The 19,495-nt window shown below is 39.4% G+C and overlaps 1 protein-coding gene across 1 annotated transcript in view; it reads left to right on the forward strand.

Moving 5' to 3' along the window:
• Window positions 1–19,495, forward strand: part of rad51d (RAD51 paralog D) — a 24,673-nt gene continuing 5,178 nt past the window's right edge. Inside the window, exons 1-7 of the mRNA XM_005916016.3 lie at window positions 1–509; window positions 592–653; window positions 5,714–5,832; window positions 16,080–16,161; window positions 16,344–16,478; window positions 16,555–16,650; window positions 16,774–16,864. Coding sequence (XP_005916078.1) covers window positions 428–509; window positions 592–653; window positions 5,714–5,832; window positions 16,080–16,161; window positions 16,344–16,478; window positions 16,555–16,650; window positions 16,774–16,864 — 667 coding nt within the window. The 5' untranslated portion in view covers window positions 1–427. The remainder of the gene's footprint in view (window positions 510–591; window positions 654–5,713; window positions 5,833–16,079; window positions 16,162–16,343; window positions 16,479–16,554; window positions 16,651–16,773; window positions 16,865–19,495) is intronic.

Consider the following 19,495-nt stretch of genomic DNA (forward strand, 5'->3'; position numbering starts at 1 on the left):
GTTAAATACTATGCAAAAATAGGCTAACGTACGCCTTAACAACAGTATACTACATTACCCACAAGCGAATGAGTGCAAAATATCCTACGGCAAGCAACAAGCCTTCGCGTATTTTCCCTCGCCTCCGCGTACGCTAATAACGAAGTTAAGCAGAAGTTTTTGTAGAAGTGTGCCTGTGTCAGTTCACCTGGTGTTGTTAAGTTTTAAATGTTAGGAACGGTTATTTATACCGACTTTAACAACGCAAACAGCGGAAGAGTTTGCCAAAGTTAGCCGCAAAGCTAAAACAACTGGCTGGGAAAGCTAAAAACAACTGTAGCTAGCGGCATATGTATAGTTAGTTAGGTAACCTCTTTTTACTAGAAGCTTCATCATGCGTCCTGATGTTTTCAGTCACATATGAATTAATCTTAAAATATGCAAGACCATGGTCGTACTAAGAGAGGGGATGTGTCCTGGACTGGATGAAGACTTATTACGCGACCTTCGTGCTGCTGATATTAAAACAGGTGAGTTTGTGGGGCAATGTGTCCGTTTTAGCTTAATCACAGACAAGTTATCGATAACACATCTGATTTCTTGGTTTCACAGTGGAGGACCTGGTTTCATCAGACATTGAGGGCCTTGCTCAGAAATGTTCTGTATCCTATAAGGTATGTATACTTTAATCCTAATCATAGATCCCTAAAAACACGATATAGTGACCCTTACAAGAGTGCACTGTCAGTTTCCAGCTTACCCAACATATTACTCCAATTTAATCGGGGTGCTGCCTCGAAATTATCCCTATCACAGCAGTTTATTTAGTGGTGTTAGGAAGGAATTTAAAGTGGGCTTGTAATGCTGCTCCTCATTTTCTGCCACAGTCCATATTAAACATGGCCAAACTTTCTTATAATGAGGTCCGTGTATGTACAAGTAATCCCTATGAGTCATAAGCTCAGGCAACTGCTTTAAACCTGCAATTTCAGACAGTTTTTTTTCTACTCTTGGCTGGGTGTGATGTCAAAGAGAGTAAATCTTCTTAATTTGGTCATCTCAGGTGCACAGCTTTTATGAGACCTGTTTGTTTGGTCCAGCCAGTCAGCAGAGAGTTGTCTAAAAGGGCATGTTTGAGAAAGTGGATGAACTAAGGAGCTGCACAAAGGTTAGATGGGAGATAAGATAAAATTTTGTGGGTGTGAGTCCTGCAAAGCTATTCTAGCATAAGTCCAAGAATTGAAATTCTAGATTAGGAAATTAGCTTAAAAGATGCCCTTTAAATTAACACAGAGATCACCCACATGTTATAGCTGGCATAAACACTGTAGGCCAGTATCTTCCTGAGCTTAGATACACACTACCACATGCAGCATGAGTTTCCCATTGTGTAAGTGGTTTATATTATTATGTGGGATACCTTCTTTTTTAAAGTCATCCATAATGGAAGCAGACCTCCCACTGGGTGCATTATATATATACCCACTGCAAACAAGCTCATTTGGTTAACAAGCCAGGAAGGGCTGCTTTTTATTACTGGGTTAAATCAAGGTTAAGCATCACATTTGCTTCCTATCCTTTCCTATATTTTTTGTCCAGATCTGCAGTTAAAACTGGTTTTATGCTTTGTGTTGATATAATAGAATATCAGCATGAAAAATGTATCTAAAAAGAAATGAAAGCGATATCTATATTTCCACAGAAAATGATAAACGGTGAAAAACTTTCTAGCTAAAAAAGAAGCTAAAAACCTCCTTCTGAGTTCCCCCACAAAGTCCTTCATTATCAGTCTGAACCTGCAACGATAGGTCAGCTCTCTTAGTTTTAAATCAGTGTGCAGTGAGAACCAGAAAAAAGGCAGAGATCATGAAAGAAATCCTGTCTAACTCAGAACTGGCCTTCTGGGCAGATAACGGTAAACTATGTTTTTTAGACCATGAATAGTGTTTTCCACCAAACTTTTCAGAGATATAAGAACACAAATGATCATGAAGGGTACCCGCGAGGGTTTTATAAATAAAAGTGTATCGGGGAGTACTTGTGTGGGTGGATGGGACACTGAAGCCAACCCAGACTTTCTTGGTAAAAAGATGAGTGAGCATTTCCGTCAGTCAACCATCCTCTGTGGTCTCTGTGTCTGGACATGCAGACTGAACATGTATAGGATGAAAATTTTGCAGCCCCAGGGGGATTAAAAAGCTAAGAAATTGCAAGAGAACATTTAGAAAGGTGCAAAATAAATTATGCTGTCTCCATACTTCTACACTTCCACCATATCTCTCCATATAGCCTCGCTGTAATTTCACTTTCTACATTTTTAAAGCCAGTTTCATGGAGGAAACCTTCACCTGACTAATTTGAAAAACATAAGATAAGATAAGATAAGATAACCTTTATTAGTCCCACACGTGGGAAATTTGTTTTGTCACAGCAGGAAGTGGACAGTGCAAAAGTTATGAGGCAAAAATTAGAATACAATAAGAATAAATACAGTACACAACTGTACAGAATAGAATAGAATAAAATACTATATACAGTAGAATACAATAAAATAAATATACAATAAGATAAAAATAGAATACAAATACAAATACATCTTCCTGTTTCTGTACAGTAAAGCGTGTAAGAGAAATAATGACCAAAATGCATTTTTATAATGGAGAGAGACTTTGAAGATGTTTTCCCCATTAGATCATTATGCTTTTCAAATATTGGTTTTTTTTCCCATCACTGCCTGCAGCAGGCTCAAGCTCATCCCAGTGGCCGAGCTAGACTTTCTAACCAGCTTGCTCAGCCTGCAGGCATCCCCTGAGCTGATTACCGAGCATCCCTGTGCTCCATCAGACTCCTGCTGTTGATCTGAACCGTTGTCCTGCCCACACAACAGAGATGAGGTCAATGCTAGGTCACCTATACATTTATCTGACTAAAGCGCCCTCCTACAGTTAAATTAAAGCTACACGAGACAAAGTTTTCATGTAAAAACATACCTGTCTCATGAGCCCACAAGCCAAATTTGGAGTGCCAACCTTCTTCCCACTAATTGAGACCCAACAGATTTGTCTGATTTCCCTAAATAAATTTCAGCTGTTGGGCATGAAGTCTAACAGGAAATCCTCTCTGCCCAGAAGGAGAGACTAATCAGAGTTTAACTCTGCTTAACAACATTAAGTGCTCTTTCTAGAGAAAGCTGGACTGCCCAGCATTTGATATTTTTGCGGTAGCATCACACATCAGCCTGGTTAGTGAGCAGTATTCTTGTGCAGCTGTGATGCTGGAGGAGCCAGTGGAATACGGTCGGAGTTTTACAGTAAACTTGAAGCTAAACACAGCTCTGTGCACACATGCAGGGATGTTTTATTTAAAACAGAAAACCAAAGATCATGAGGGATGATGGCATGGGAGAGCAATAATGACGTATTGAATTGTTAGCAGTATTCTATTCTACATACACCCGCGTCTTTAACATTATTAGATCTGGAGCAAGAAAGCAAGGGAGAAATTAACTGTATGTAACACTGGGTAAAGAATCTATAGAGACTTGTTTGCCAGCTAAGCAACTTGTATGATGTTACCTATTTTTCTATGTTAAGTAAGAGATCTGTGTAGTATAATTTAATTTTATTAAGACATTATTGTCCATTTGAATTTACAAGAACAATGAAAGTATTGAAGAAAACACAAAAATGTTAACAAAAAGTGTTACTGAAGTGACTCAGATAGGGAGTCTCTGCATTAGGTAAAGGCTTGGGTGCTACGTGTTCAATCCCACTACCCAACGTTGATATTTGGCATTGCTGTTGGCACAAACGAGATCTGCACACACAAAGTAAAGGTCAGAGTAAAAATCGTCCACGTCTTAGGGGAGCCTTCATTCAGACACGACTGTTAAAGGAAGATACCCCCGCTGTAATCATGACTGGCTCACTTCTGGTACTTTGCCTGATAAATGTATTGGGCAGTGAGAACACTTCTTATACAGTGACACCGTAATAATACTGTGTCAGGATAGCTTATCGGTGTCACCGGTGGAATTAAGAATAGAGAAAGAAAGGAAGGAAGCTGTTGCTTGGCTGGTGCCCCTATCTCAACGTAATACCAACACAAAGACTAAGATGATGCCGACTGGTTATTATTATAGCAGGACAGCTTCAGTGTGCCTTTTAAAAATGTCTCTAATTCTACTGGAGAAATCGAATATCTTCTTTGAACACTATATTCTGTCACTGGGGGTCGGTTGCACCAACTCGTCTTCATTAAGCGTGGTCCTGACGTGGTCTTTATTTTACAGTCTTTTGAATTTACTTCAGGTTGGTTGCGGCGACCTAGCTAAGCCTAGACTTTACCACCTCCTGTCCTAGCATTCACTTGTATTCACATGTGAGTACGACTTGCCTGTTAGCAGGTGCTGCTTTGCGGCAATTATAACAAATATATATTGGGGGTTTTAACCAACATAAGAAAATTGGCTAATTGAATACAGTAAGCACTAAACACTAATTGCCAAGCGGTATAACTTGCTAACAATCAAGAAGCTGTTGAGTTGGAAATAAATATTGCTTTGACATGAGCTCAGAAAATGATTCATGGAAAAAAAGATTTCCAAAGCAAACACACTTTTTAATTAAAAAGAAATATCCATCAAAGGGACTGGCATCCCAGTGCTATCGTTGACATTTGTGGAGATGATTCACCTGCTTTTCTTGTTTAGTCAACATCGGAGCCAAGTTAGACCAACTGTCCCATGATGGCTCTTTGGTTAGTTCAGATGGATTTCTTGTTATTGCAATCTCTCAATAAGCTGCTCATTGTTGTGTCCAGCTTATTGCTTCCTGTCTATTTAGTGGCGTCTGACATGCATGTTTCCTACATGTTGGTCGTGACTTTGCAATTCGAATTGATTGCTGGTGGTAATGAGAAGGTCAGACTTTGAATGCCACGTTACGACTGACTTATCTTGAGACGGTGTTGATGTGGTGGAGGTGGTGAGCATTTTCTAACATGGACGTCATCAATTGTGTTGAGAGTTTTTAACTTCAAAGTTAGGATACGATTTGCATCATTTTCACACACACCAAAGCATTCTGGGGCAGCTGGTGCCCTTTGGATGGGCGGGCATTATCATCCTGAAAAGGTCGCTCCTATCAGGATGGAAATGTTTCATTGTAGGTTAAAGGTGATCACTCAGAACAACTTTGTACTGATTTGACTTTATGTCAACAGAAGTGGATCCAAACCATGCAAGAAAAATGTCCCCTACAGCTTAAAAGAGTCAAGAGATCGCCTCACAGCTGGGGTCAAGGGTTCAGCTCTTTCCTTTAAGTTGTACTCATTTGTAGCGGCTGAGCTGGAATACTGGCAGAAACTGAGCTGATTCGCTAATTAAACTAACTGCTAGTCCCTGCAACCATTTGGATAGTATGCCCAAAATGAAGCTTAAAAAATAATCCACGATATCACTGTCTCAACTTGTTTTATTCCATCTAAAGTGATATGACATGGAGCAAAACCAAGATCTGGCATTTACTTTAATTATGAAGCAAATGATGAATGAGGGCATTATTAAAAAATATCCTTCTAATCACATGAAGACAAGCTGAATTTTTGCATTTGGATTATAATTAAAATGGCCTAGAAATAAAACTCCCCAATCTGGCAACACCGAGTTTTTGTGTTGCAGCTGATCCATGCAACATTTGTGTGAGCCTCATATGCTGTAATTTTTCTATTTCAGGCTCTGTTTGCCATCCGCCGAGTGCTGCTAGCCCAGCACACAGCATTTCCTGTGTCAGGTGCTGATCTGTATGAGGAGCTATTGAGCTCAACAGCCATCCTCTCCACTGGAAACCCCAGGTAAAGACAATGCTGCTCACGCAGCAGAGCACGCTTCTTTGTGTTTCAGCGGCTGGAGGGGATTTAACGACAGGCTCGATGCCATAAGGAAGGTTCATCTCGGGAATCAAATATGCGTTCCTGAGGACACATTCTTAGGGTTTGAAATGCACTGGCTTTATTTTTTTTTTATCTTTTCCACTGGATTAGAGTCTTTGAAAGTCTAATGCCATGATCTTTGATGAACAAAACTTTCAGTCTTTGCAAAAATAAATTTAAGCAGCTTTGTTGGGGGATAAAAGTTTTATTATGTTTGCCAGCTTTTCTGTTCATCTTTGCAAACCTACACGGACACTGCAAAGCATGTAAAGTCAATAGTATCATACATTAGCAAAGATGTTTTGTATCTTACATCGATCCATTTTTATCAAACTAGATTCTTCATTCTCAATCAGTGCTGAAATTCAGTTTGCATTGAACTACGCTGGATTATCCATCTGGAACATGGCTGCTGCTGTTGTTAAAAATACATCTGAGCAAAAGAGTCTTTTAGAAAAAGGCCTGCGTGCCACATTCCTGCACTGAGGAAACATTTTAGCAGCTAAAGCTGACTTTTTTTTCTTTTTCTTTTTGCTTGTTCTTCCATTTGGCTGGTAAACGTAGCCTAAAGTGGTTTCTGATATATCAGCTGCATTAACTTGGCCTCCAGCTTGACTACTTTCCTCTGAAAAACAAACACCACTGGCAAGTCTTTCAGAACATTTTTTGTGGTACATCAAAAAATTAAATTTTCATGATTTGACAAAACCTCAAGTTCCCTCTGCAACCAGCACAACATTGTATTACAGCAGTACTTACAATTAACCTGTAAAACTGAGACACTGAATCCGACGAAAGGTTTCACACAGAGGTGTGCACTGGAATCCGAAATTCAGCTGTCTGTATGCCGTCAAAGAACAAAGCATTCCGCATAAATATTCCACTTTTGGATGGGAAGTACTCTTCAGCCAGGACACAGACGTATCTGGACGAGTCTGTGAATTGGGGCAGCATGGCATAATTTATAAGCTGCTACCTTTTCCACAGTTAAACTCACTGTTGTAGCATAATTAATGACCACAGGTGTTTTTTGGCCTCCCCATGGTTCTTTTTTTGAAAAGTGGTTTTCATAAATTAGTTAGTGCCTTGGATTAGTGATATGAAACTGAATCTGTCGTGTGAGCACAGTAGTGGGATTTGTGTGTGTCTTGGCTGCGCTCTACTGGTGGAAAGGTGAACTGGTGAATGATGCGTTTTGATGTCCATCGTGTCAGTTTGTACTGTGAGTACGCTGTTTGCTTCATGCACAGACAGAGAAATGAAGCACACACTTACTTAGCTTTAAGTTTATTAGAGACTACAGCCTAATGTAGGTTTAAGCCTAAAACTGTCTGAGTAATAGTCATTTCTGTTTAAATTAAAATAAATAAAAAGTTAGAGTAAATATCACGAACACGTCTTGTTTTCTATGTGGTTTTTTCTTTTTTTCTTCAGTACATGTGTGTTATTAACTTAAAGCCTGAATACAGTAGAGAGACAATCAGTAACATTAAAAAAAGGAATAATAGACGAAAGAATATGATAACTTTTTTTGTCTGTTTGTTTTCTGTTTTGTTATTGGAGTTCAAAATTAAATAAAAATTGTTGAAGATAAAAAAAAAAAAGGAATAATAATAGGATGATGGGATATCTATCATAAGGCATAGGATTTAGATTTAACAGGACCCCAGTTCCCACCTCTCCCCCTTTAAATTTGGCATTTTAATCGCTTTAAAATTTGAATTACAACATTTTTAGGACAGATACTGATATTTAGTGATTTAAAAACCCGATATTCCAAATCATCGGATGTTATATCCCAATATTTGGTATATCAGTTTAATTATGTACTCATTTACATAGACTTCCCTGTTAGTACAGAAAATAGTCCTTCCCAGTAGTATTTGTTTATTTTTCTTTTTTCACCTGTTCAAAGGCACTTATCCCTTTCAGAATCAGCATTATTTTTAATGTTGGGATTCTTTTTAAATACTTTTTTATTGAAAGGAAATAGTGATTGAATCTGCTGGCTGCTTCTGTGGAACATCTGGAATTTTGTAGTTATTCCCTTCCATAGTATCCGACGTGAGTGGTTCCAACTTTTAATGGTGAATTGTTGTGTTGCTGTGCTTGAGCCCACCAACATGTGGTAAATTAGTTCTGTTTTCTTGCCACAGGCGGGTTGATTGTAGAAAAGACATTAATTTTAATGACAAATAACTAACTAGTGCTTCTTCTGTTTAATTTCAGTTTTAGAGAAGAATCCAGTTTCAATTGAAAAATCCAAATATTTAGTTTTTATATATTTTCTTAACCATGAACACTGGAGATGCCTTTAGTGCCTGAAAGTTGCAAAAGCCTTTAAACGCTTTCCTTTCTTCTTCCAGTTGTTTTGATGTACACCCAGTGAAGAGGAAACTTTTTTTGGTTTGATTTCAACAACATAAATTTAATGTAAATAAAAAATCAGGTTAACTTTCCTGCTAAAACATTGTAAATATGGAAAACTTTCCTTGGACTGTCAAAAAGTTTTGAGCTCCTTGGCTATAGCTGAAGGCTTACTGTACCTGTCTCGTTAAATATCAAAAGGGAGCTACTTTTTGTCTTTAGCAGCACAGAAATACTCCCGAAACTTGCATTTAATAGACTTCAGTCGCAGCTCAAGCAATAAAACTCAAAAGCAGTTTAATAGTGAATGAATGATAAATAGTATTTGCTTGTGTGGCTGCTGAATATCAAACAATATGTACAAAGTAAGGCTAAACAAACCTTATCAGATTTTCTGGCCCTACACAAACGGGATGTGTGATGATGACTGATAGTGATTCAGAGCCATCTCATGCAGCCCACGAAGTAATTGTGCCAACACTCGATAGGGCGGTAATAGCAGAATAGCGTGTATCTGAACCATTGTAGAGATGTTTGGCTGTGATCAAGTGCTGAAATTCAGCACCAAATCAGAAGAGTCACTTAAAACCTCATTGAGAATGGCAGCGATTTTCTTCTGTCTGAGCCTTCTCATGAGGAATTCAGCCTTGAAGCTCAATGTCAATGGTTAGTTAATGAAGCTTAACACAAGTATTACACAAGTATCACAGCTCCCCTTAAGTAAGATCCTGCTAATTCCCACTATTTGTTTAAATAATCATTCTGGAACGGGGTATGGCCGGCAGAAAATATCTGTCGACGGGAATCTTAAAATCATCTTTTATAGAAAAGCAGAGTGCAACAAAGGCTGAGCCTCTTCATTGCTTCCTTTCCTTGGGGTCCAAGGACTGCACAGTCTTCTGAGCACACTGATGAGGGCAGCCTGTGGGAGATTTTGAATCTGTGACTTTTCAAGGGCAATCACTTTCATCCTTCTGAGTCCTTACAAGAACCTAACTTGACGATCAACAGTGCAGCTCTCACAGCACTGTTGTCACAGAAGGCAAGAATAATGCAAATACATCCATACCCACCAATTCTTCTCTTCAGAGTCACGCCGTGGGTGGTGAGAACTGCTATCAAGCAGCCACAGGCTTCCAGCGATGCTTAACCTTCAAGCTGGAGGACCTTGGTTATGTAAATTAAACTGCATGTCTGTCACATCCGTCATCACGAGAAAGATGAGATTCCACAAACTGCACAGATCACTGATCTGAGCTTCAACAGACACAAATCAAAATGCTGAAAGACAATAGTTCTCCGTTTCCCTGACTTGGATTAGGCCTGCTGTGAGACCACAAACTTGTTTTTTGGTTGTTTTTTTGGTAGAGATCTTCATTGAATTTTTCTTTTCTTCTGGGACTAGACTTCAACCGTGTCTGGAAAACTGCCTATGATAGAAGTCATGAGAATATAATCATTTATATAATCATTTTTTTATTACTTTTGATTTTTACTTTCTTTGTCATTTCTTTTGTGAGTCCAGTTTAGTTTCAGCTATTTTCCAGAGTGGGTTTGTTCATTTTACTTTGGTTTTAGAGGTCTAACTGGAGATTTATGCTTCAGTATGAAATGTATGCTGTAGCTACATCGTAACCACAAACGCCTCTCAAACCCCGTGCCAGGGTTGGGGAAGTCCAGGCCTCGAGGGCCGGTGTCCTGCAGGTTTTAGATGTCCTTGATCCAACACGGCTAATTCAAATGGCTAGATTACCTCCTCAACATGTCTTGAAGTTCTCCGGAGGCCTGGTAATGAACAAATCATTAGATTCAGGTGTGTTGACCCAGGGTGAGATCTAGGCCTTCAGGCCTGGACTTCCCACCCCTGCCCGATGCCATAACCTACAGCGTAACCTGACGTTCTCCTGTCTAGAAATGTAACCACACGTCAGGTCGATGCAGACCAGAACTATTGCGATTGGCCTCTTCATCAATTCCTCCTGTGCAAAATCTCATGATAATAAGAAATACCCAGCCAATATTTATAAAGGCTATTCTGATCATTGCAGTGGATGCATCAAGACACATTGGCAAAGGGTTAAACCAAACCAAGTGTTTTCAGGTATTTATTTATTTATTTTTGTTTGTCTTTGTAGTTTTACCTTTTATACCAGCGGGCCACGGGCCGATACCAGTCTGTGAGTCGTTTGGTACCAGGCTGCGAGAGTTGAGGCTCGGGTGTGAAATATTGTTACTGGTTTTATTTTGTTGTATGTATCTGTGACACCTCAAAGGCCGGTCGGTGAAAATATCGTCGGACATAATCCGGTCCGTGGCGCAAAAAAAGGTCGGAGCGCTGTTTTATACCACCACAGTGGATTTGAAATCAAACAATAAAGATGTGATTGAAGTGCAAACTTTAAGCTTTAAGAGGTTTAACAAAAGTATTTCATTAACTGCTGAGGAATTGTATAGATTTTTATAGCATGTGCCCCATTTTTAGATGCTCAATAGTAGCATAATTTTATATATAAGGATTATTTTTAATACTTGAAAATCTTCAGCTGTCAGTGGACTGCCTGCACTCTAGACTCCATAGACATTAACAAAGAGAAACTCTGCTAGGCCTTTACTGCAGCCACCAGCAGGCATTGCTTGTTTAAGAGTCTCTCTGCCTTCGGTGTTGTCTTTAGTAACTGAAAGCATGCTCTGTTGGGTCGACAAGAGGTGACTGACCTGATGTTTGAAGAATTTCCCTTTCCATTCCTTTGAAAAATGTTATTTCAGTATGATTTAGGTCATTATCCGTTTGCACTGCGAAGCTCCATCCCGTCAGTTTTGCAGCGTTTGCTTAATCTGAGCAGAGCATTTGCAGTTTTGGGAAGCTGACTGTTTGCCACCTCTCTATATGTCTTAGTTGGTTTTTCAATCTAACGATGCTCTGCTTCACTTCCATCGTCATATCTTTGTGAACAGTGAACAGCTACTAAATGCAACTTCAACACTTGGAATAAAGTTCAGGTTTTTTGGAAAGAACGAGTCTCATCCAGCCATAACGCTGCTTGTCAGTTAATTCTCCAATTACTTCTGAGCCTCTGAAAATGAGGGACTTTGTATAAAAATGGCTTTAATTACTGAACAGTTAATGCAATACTTTTGCTAAACCCTTTGAAATAAAGGTGGAATTTGCACTTCAATCACATTCATTGTTTGATTTTAAATCCATGGGTGAGATGTAGCGGGACAAAATGAGAAGACAAAATTGCCTCATTGTCAACAGACCTGACTGTATGATTAAAATATAAACTGATACTGCAGAATAAAATGACTCTATTTTTTTTGGTCATTAAAGTAGAAGTGATGTAAGAAGAATAAGAGGAGTCTACATGTGACTTTGTATTCTGTTACCAGCAGCTGTCAGTTTCTGAACCAGCTGACAGTTTTTGGTGTTGTCTGCTATCGACATATTTGGGGCAATACTCAGTAAGCATTTAGGCTCAGCCGTCAGCGTTGACACAAAATACAAAAAAATCGACCAAAACACACCAAAAACTCTGTTTTTCTCGCCTGCAGCAGCTTCTGGTTTCCTCAACTTTCAGCTGACAGTTTTCTTAATATTTCTCAGTGAGGAGTCGTCTATATCAGTGGTCCCCAACCCCCGGGCCTCGGACCGGTACCGGTCCGTGAGAGTTAAGGCTCAGATGTGAAATGTCTGGTTTTCAGGGTTTTTATTGGTTTTCAGCGTTATTTTGTTATCGTTTTTATCGTTAACTCTGTTTTCCTGGGTCTTTTCACGTGTGTTATGAATAAATCTTCTTTTTTTCAGTACGGGTACTAGTTTTATTTTGTTGTATTTATCCGCGACACCTTAAAGGCCGGTCCGTGAAAATATTGTCGAGCATAAACCGGTCTGTGGGGACCGCTGGTCTATATGATTGGAGAATTAGCAATTTTATGGCCATTGGTCGTAGTAATTCAGTTTGAGAGTGAATGCTCTTCCTGTTCTGTATTTCATACATATTGCTTACCTTTTCCATTTAAATTAAGTGAAAATCGGAGCTGCATAAAATACTTTGTCGTTACAGTTGGGAACAAAGGTGCACACTATGGATTTTAAAATAAACACTGAGGTGAAGCCGCTCGAGATTTTATCAGGTTTCCATAAACCATAGCGATGATTTGATGCTTCTTAATGAAGTAATGCACTGAGAGTTGCAGTTGGCTATTTTTACATTTTTATGGAAATGGATTTGTACCTTTTGACTTTTTATCTAAAAGACATGTTTTTCTGCTAATGGAGTTGTTCATCGTTTGTACTGATGACTCAGCTGGGAGAATCGTGCATCATTGTCTGTGCAGAACATGGCAGGGTGTTTGTACCTGCTGTAACCCCTGGCATCTTGAATTACTCCTCCCACCTGTCAGAATAATTGTAGATGCATAAGACATAACAAATCCAAGCAGTAATGAGCCCAAATGGTCATTTGAGGTGATTAAGAGATATTATAAAGGAGTTGAGAAACACTGCTTGATGTGTTCTGCTTTGGGAAAAGCTCTGATAGCATCTTCAACTCTATTGGATTGTTTTTGCTTTTTCAGCGTTGTTTATGAGAACTTGACAGTTGCATTACCCCGTGAAGTTTGATGAAGTAAGCACTTAGCATTAATTAAAAAGAAAGATACCAAAATCAGCTGACTCATGTGTGAGCTTATCGGTGCCCCAGTAAAGGACGGAGCAGCCCTCCAAGCACAGATGTGGAATCATGCATTTCTGTAGTATTTCAAGCTTTAAGTTATGGACAGGGCTGTAAACAAACTTGACAGGCGTTCTGCTCCTGCTCGGCAGAACTCTGATGTGAAGTCAGGTTGTAAGGATGAGGTTAAAAAGCAGCCCCAGAATGATATGAGATGTTGACAGCAGGTTGTGAAACTTTCGACCATGGCCTTCCTTTTAATCACATCTGTAGCATCACATAAGTCGAGCCCGCTGCTCACTCAGTTCAGTAGGAAATTAATGGAGCTCTGGTGATATACCGCTTAAGTTTCTTGTGGCATGAACGCATAAAGAGAGCGGATACACCGGGGTCGAAGAGGTTGCGTATAAACGACCCAGGGCGTGTAAAAGGGGAACTCGGGGGAGATTTACTTGCACAGCAACAATGAAACCCACAGCAAGACTGACAAGTCTGTAAATCCTAAGCACACTCTCATCACTCACTATACTGATGTGAAAAAATATAGTTGAAAGTAGCATCTCTGACTGGCACTTGAATCTATTTGGGATGGAAACAGTTTAATATAGAAATGTATAAGTGAGGAATGATTTCAGAACTGTTTGCAGCTCAAAGGGTGTCGAGTTCAAAAACCAAGTTTGGTGTGAGTAAATAAAAAAATTGGTTATCTTGAGATATTATCTCACTTCCTGTTTGTCTGCTTCATGTGATAATAGCTCTACAGGACTGAGCTGCTGCGGTGAATAAACAGCCGATTTTAGGAGCAGACTTTTTATTTATGCCCTTGTTTTTTATTCATAGAGACAAAGATTCTTTATGAATAATTTAAAAAAGGAGCTGTTTTAAGTGTCTCAACTCTTCATGAAACTATCTTTGAACATTTAGACATCATAGCTGTGCCCACTATCAGTGACTGTCATCCTATGTGCTCACATCAGTCACCCTGAATACTGATGTGTCCCCAACAGATTCCATATCTTGTGGCCACAATTTTGTCATCACGTCGCCATGCATCGCTAACTCGAGGACACACAATAATATGTTACCGGGATGGTTTCCACTGAGAACGATAATGTGAAAGGTTTACTTTTAAAGTACTTAATTACACTTGAGAATATTTCTGCACACCATTTAAAGGCTATAGCTTCAGTTTGTGTTGCACATGAGATTTTATGATGTTCATGCCACAAAATTAGACTTTATATCTTCTGTTATTTATTTAAATTATACTTGTATGTCTCAAAAAAACCTTTCATTCATTCATTGATCCACGTCAAGCCCCTCCCTGAGCCTGATTCTGACTGAGGTTTGTTTTACGGTTGAGAGTTTTTCCTCCTCGTGTCAGAAGAACGTTGTCAATCATCTGATTGTTGGATTTTCATCTCTAATATTATCCAGTCTTTAGCTTACAATGTACAATATAAAGCACTTTAAGGTGACAGGTGTTGTGATTTGAAGCAATATAAATCAAATCGAATTGAACTCATTCATTCATGACTTCAAGCTCTTGAAAATCGGAAACCCAGTATCTCATATTATTATAATATTCTATTTCAAGTTTGAGTAAGTTATTGTTCAGTGCACACAGCCATACAATCACGGGGAAGACTGCTGACTCTGCAGTTGTCCAAATGAAGATCATCAACACTTTCCCAAGGAGGGTGAGACACAGATATTAATTGCTGAAAAAGCTGGCTGCCTGCAGCATTCCTTACCAAAGCATATTTATGGAAAGTTGGTTAGAAGTCCAGTTAGAACTTTAGGAAGCGTCACACGGAGGACTGAGGCCGGTGTGACTTCATCACAAGCCACCACTTACAGACGACATCAGGACCGGAGCAACAGCTGTCACATTGCTAATGTTAATTCCTAATATCGAGCTAGTCCTGAACTAGAGGCAACATCAGAAGTGTGTAATCTGGGCTAAAAGGAAAAAGAGCTGAACTCTTGCTCAGTGGTCCGAAGTCCTTTTTACAGATGAAAGTAAATTTTTGCATTTCATTTGTAAATCAAAGTCGTAGTCTCTGGAGGAAACATGGCAAGGAACCGAAAGGTGTTTGAAGTCCCGTGTGAAGTTTCTGCAGTTGGTAATGACTCGGTGTGGCTCATTTGCTGGTGCTTTTGGTGACTGGGCAACTTTATTTGGTCAAAGTCAATGAAGCCAGATACCAGGATCACTTCCCAGCACTGCTGAGGAGTTTTGTGGAGATACCGATTTCCTTTTCCAGCAGCACTTTGCTGACCGTGCTACTACCGTGACTGACCACCCAACTAACCTGCACTGTGGGACCGCTATCAAAGCAAACCCTCAATACATTAGCAGGTGTAGCAAGCTGATCGCCTTCAAATGACATTGATGCTTTGGTGCAGTAAGAACTAAAACAGTTCCAACCAAGGACTATAACCTCACAGAAGTCGGACTCATTTTTGATTGATCATAGAAAATACTCCATGAGCCATCATCATGAAAACACTTGAGATATTTCACTTTACACGTACTGAAAATAAAATATTTAAAAAGTTTTCGTTTTGAATAAAAAAAGGATGAAAACAAATGGACTTTTTCTTGACACTCTACTTGTGGCCTGATTTAAAGTTAGAAAATTGTATCTCAAACCTTTTTTAGGTACATGTAAAACAAAGAAACAGACTTGCAATCCCTTTTGCTCTAGGTATAGATCATTGCTGCACATCTAAACCACATCAGACAATCTAATTGTTTTAATTAAAAAGCGAATGATGTTTTGTGACTCACTAAAACTCAGGCTCTATAGATTTGTAACCTGTAGAAAAACAACAGCTCACTTAAGCACTGAGAAAGATGCAAAATCCTTCAAAAAGCAGTTAATGAAAAACCAACGATTTCTGAATGAATTTGAAAGCTGCAGTTGGTGCCTGAGCTTGACAAGAAGCAATCAAACGGCAGCTGGAATTAAGAATTGGCCGAGTATCTTAAGAGTAGTCTGGAGTGAGACTCAGTTTGTATTATGTTTACCCAGCTGCAGTTTTTGCCGGCTCTACGGCTGCACTTAATGGTTTATTACATTGGATGGCAGTTGTGAGTAATGAATTGTACCTTGTTTCTTGCAGCTTAGATAAACTGCTGGATTCGGGCTTGTATACTGGAGAGATAACAGAGCTGTCGGGAGGCCCGGGAAGTGGCAAATCTCAGGTGAACATTTCCTACCTTACCTCTCCGTCACTGATAATTTCAGCCTCATAAATTCACTCCTTTTTAGAATTCCCCGTTCTCCCGTAGAATAAGAAAATGCACCTTCCAGAGTCGCTGTTTAACCGAAACAAATTGTTCATGTTAACTTTAACTATCCCCGACATGCTTCCCTTCGCTTGTAGGTGTGCTTCGGTGTTGCAGTGCACATTTCTTACCAGCTGAAACAGAGTGTGATCTATATCGATACGACAGGAGGGCTGGCTGCCAGCCGCTTGCTTCAGATGCTGCAGGCTGAAACCAGCAACACAGAAGAGCAGGTGAATTACCTGAAGCTGCGTTGAAAATTTTGGGTTATTTGAAGGAAAATAAAAACAAGCAACTTCTGCTTTACAGATGGAAGCTCTTCAGAGGATCCACGTCTTCCGTTTATTTGACGTTTACACTCTGCTCGACTGTCTGTACAGTCTTCGCAGTGGTGGGCTTCAGCAGGTTTGTTGACAATTGCTTTTTTATTTCGCTTAAAATACACCAGCAGTCTTTCTGTAGCTGGGGAACCTTTGTAGAAAGACGAATCAAATTTCAGCAATCTAATTTTGTCACATTTTGTATTAGGCGTCTGTTGGCGGCGGCTCTGTCAAGGCGGTGATTGTGGACTCTGTGTCAGCTGTTATCTCGCCTCTACTGGGAGGCAAACAGAATGAAGGTGATATCTCTCTCTGCTGGTCCATCATAGTCAATCATACCTCAGGCTGTTTTTACACCTTCAGCCATAAAACTGAAAATAAATGTCACAACACGTTTAAACACATCTGTGGAAGCATGACAGCCAGTCATAAGAAAGTGGCAAAATAACACACTAATATTTGTGGTGTCACATTAAACCGCAAACCATTACAGTTTAAGCATGAGCTCGAACCTCTGCTGTCAGTTATAAATAGAGCTGTTTTCATTAAATATGTAATTGCTTAAACTCGAGTCTGGCCTCTTGGGACTCAAAATAATTGAAATTCATAATCCAAGTGAACTTCATTCAATTTGTAATGTTTGTAGAAAGCTCCAAAACTGTCATCTAATTAAACTGACAGTCAGTGCACCAAAATTCAAAGGTTCTTATCTAAAATAAACCTGCCTGTAAAAAGACATAACAATGCAAGCTATTAGCACTCTGCAATCTCTGCTGGTCTGTGTAGTGCAGCTCCTGATTGCTGAATAACTCGATTCAAAGAGAAAACCAAAACCAGAAGAAGAAAATCCAAAAAATGAAACCAAACTATCGGATAACATCACAACACATGAAGACAATAACATTTCTCTTACCTGGAAACCTTTCGGCCTCATTTTCAACTCCACATTTTTATTCCTGGAATCCTCTGTAGTACCGTATTTTTCATACATAAGGCGCATTAAGCGAAACAAAACAGTCAAATAAGTCCAACTTTACTCAACTCATTCTTCTTGCTTCCTCCACTTCCGTACCATTGATTCATTAATGTTGAATTCTCTCGCAGCTGCTCTATTCCCATGTTGTTGCAGTATATTAATGACTAACCTCGTATTGTGGATGGATTATCTCAGTTGTTCTCCTGACTGAAGTTTGGTCCGTTTACAGCATCCTGCCATGCGATTGCATTTGTCCCTAACCATCAGGAACCCTCACGTTAACTTTTATCGAGTGGAAAAAAGTTAGCGTTCATCCTCCAGCTTCACTGTGTTTATTATGCTAACATAGCTGTGTCGCTAGCGATCACGTAGCACATCATTATATACCAGCTAGCCCAACTTCAGTAACCCTACAAACGTCACTGCTGTTTAGTTTTCTGTCTTCATTTATGTTGGAAGTGATAGCAGAGCTGTACGTTTGAATTTTTTCAGAAATCTCTCAGTCAGAACATGCTATATCATGTTTAGGTGGAAACTAGCGAGCTAACTTCCTGCTAACTTCTAACTCTGTTAAATTTAATAAATTCTGTTTTCATGGATGCCTGGATGTTAAACTTAATTGTTACACCTGGTAAAGCAGCAACGCTGATCATTTTATTAAAGATGAAAGAATTTAGACAGTTTTTAACTCTCAGTGATGCCGCAGTGTTCGTTTGACTTTGGGACCTGAAGGAGGAGTTTTGGACCCAGATTACTCTGCAAGGCTCCTGACTACGGTAGCCGTAATGCTCCGACAATCCATCAAGCGGTGGCTTCGTAGCTTACCAAAGTCGTACTAAAACATTTTTTGACAGATTTTTGAGCCGTGTACCACATAAAATCGGTTCGAGGTCAGTAAGCACAACCAGAATTCATACATAAGATGCACCGGATTATAAGGCACTGTCGATTTTTGAGAAAATTAAATGATTTTAAGTGCGCCTTATAGTCTGAAAAATGTGGTACGTTTACATGTATCTAGCTCCTCTTCCTTTAAGGCCACCTTCCTTTAAACCAGGGTTGTCAAACTCAGTTTTAGCTGGAGTTACTACGTGTACAGAAGTATTTGGCTAAATTTCTTACCTCTGAATTCAGGTGTTTTCAGTCACAGGTGTATTAAATCAAGCACTTAGCCATGCAGTCTGTCTTTACACATATTTGTGAAAGGATGGGCTGTTCGAAAGAGCTCACTGAATTTGAGCACGGTATGGTAATAAGATACCACTGCGTGAAATTTCTTACATCTACACTTCCTGTAGGTATGAGGTGTAGGTGGTATTGTTCATTTATCCTTATAGTTTATGTAGTTCAGTGATGTGTTAATGGATTAAAAGAGTAAACAAATCATTGATTTTAAGTTTGCATGCATATAAAAAATAAAAATGAAAAAGTTGCATAACCATGATTCTGTTCAATCAAGAACAAACACTGACAGTAGGAGGTGTTTGTTTAGCTTACTTTTGGGAATGTTAATAAACCTACAGCCTGCAGTTTTCAAGAAACTACACATTAAGGCCACATTAAAATTAGCAAAGGACTGGATTTGGCCCACAGACCTTGAGTTTAACACATGTGCTTCAGCCAAACAACAGTGAGAGAGGAGTGTTGGTGAGGAAGCCATATTAAAGTTATCCACACTCGCTCACGTCATCCAGAGCTGAGAGTAGAAAACTGCTTGAAACAGTCTTTGGAGCAGGTTGAAGCTCGAGATCATTTAAATGCTGCGTTTAAATATGAGCATCCAGCAGAAAATAAGAAAAGCATAATAGGTCCTCTTTATAGATGAAGCAAATGCACTCCTTTCAGTAAATAAGGACGTCTTTGGTTTTTACAGCCCACCATCTGTGGAATTCATTGAATGTTTCCTATGCACACCTTAGAAAAGGAGTCAGCCCTTTACTGCTGGATTATAATT

Source organism: Haplochromis burtoni, unplaced genomic scaffold, assembly GCF_018398535.1.
Source record: "Haplochromis burtoni strain Fernald_Lab_line unplaced genomic scaffold, NCSU_Asbu1 Contig_17, whole genome shotgun sequence".
NCBI lineage: Eukaryota > Metazoa > Chordata > Actinopteri > Cichliformes > Cichlidae > Haplochromis > Haplochromis burtoni.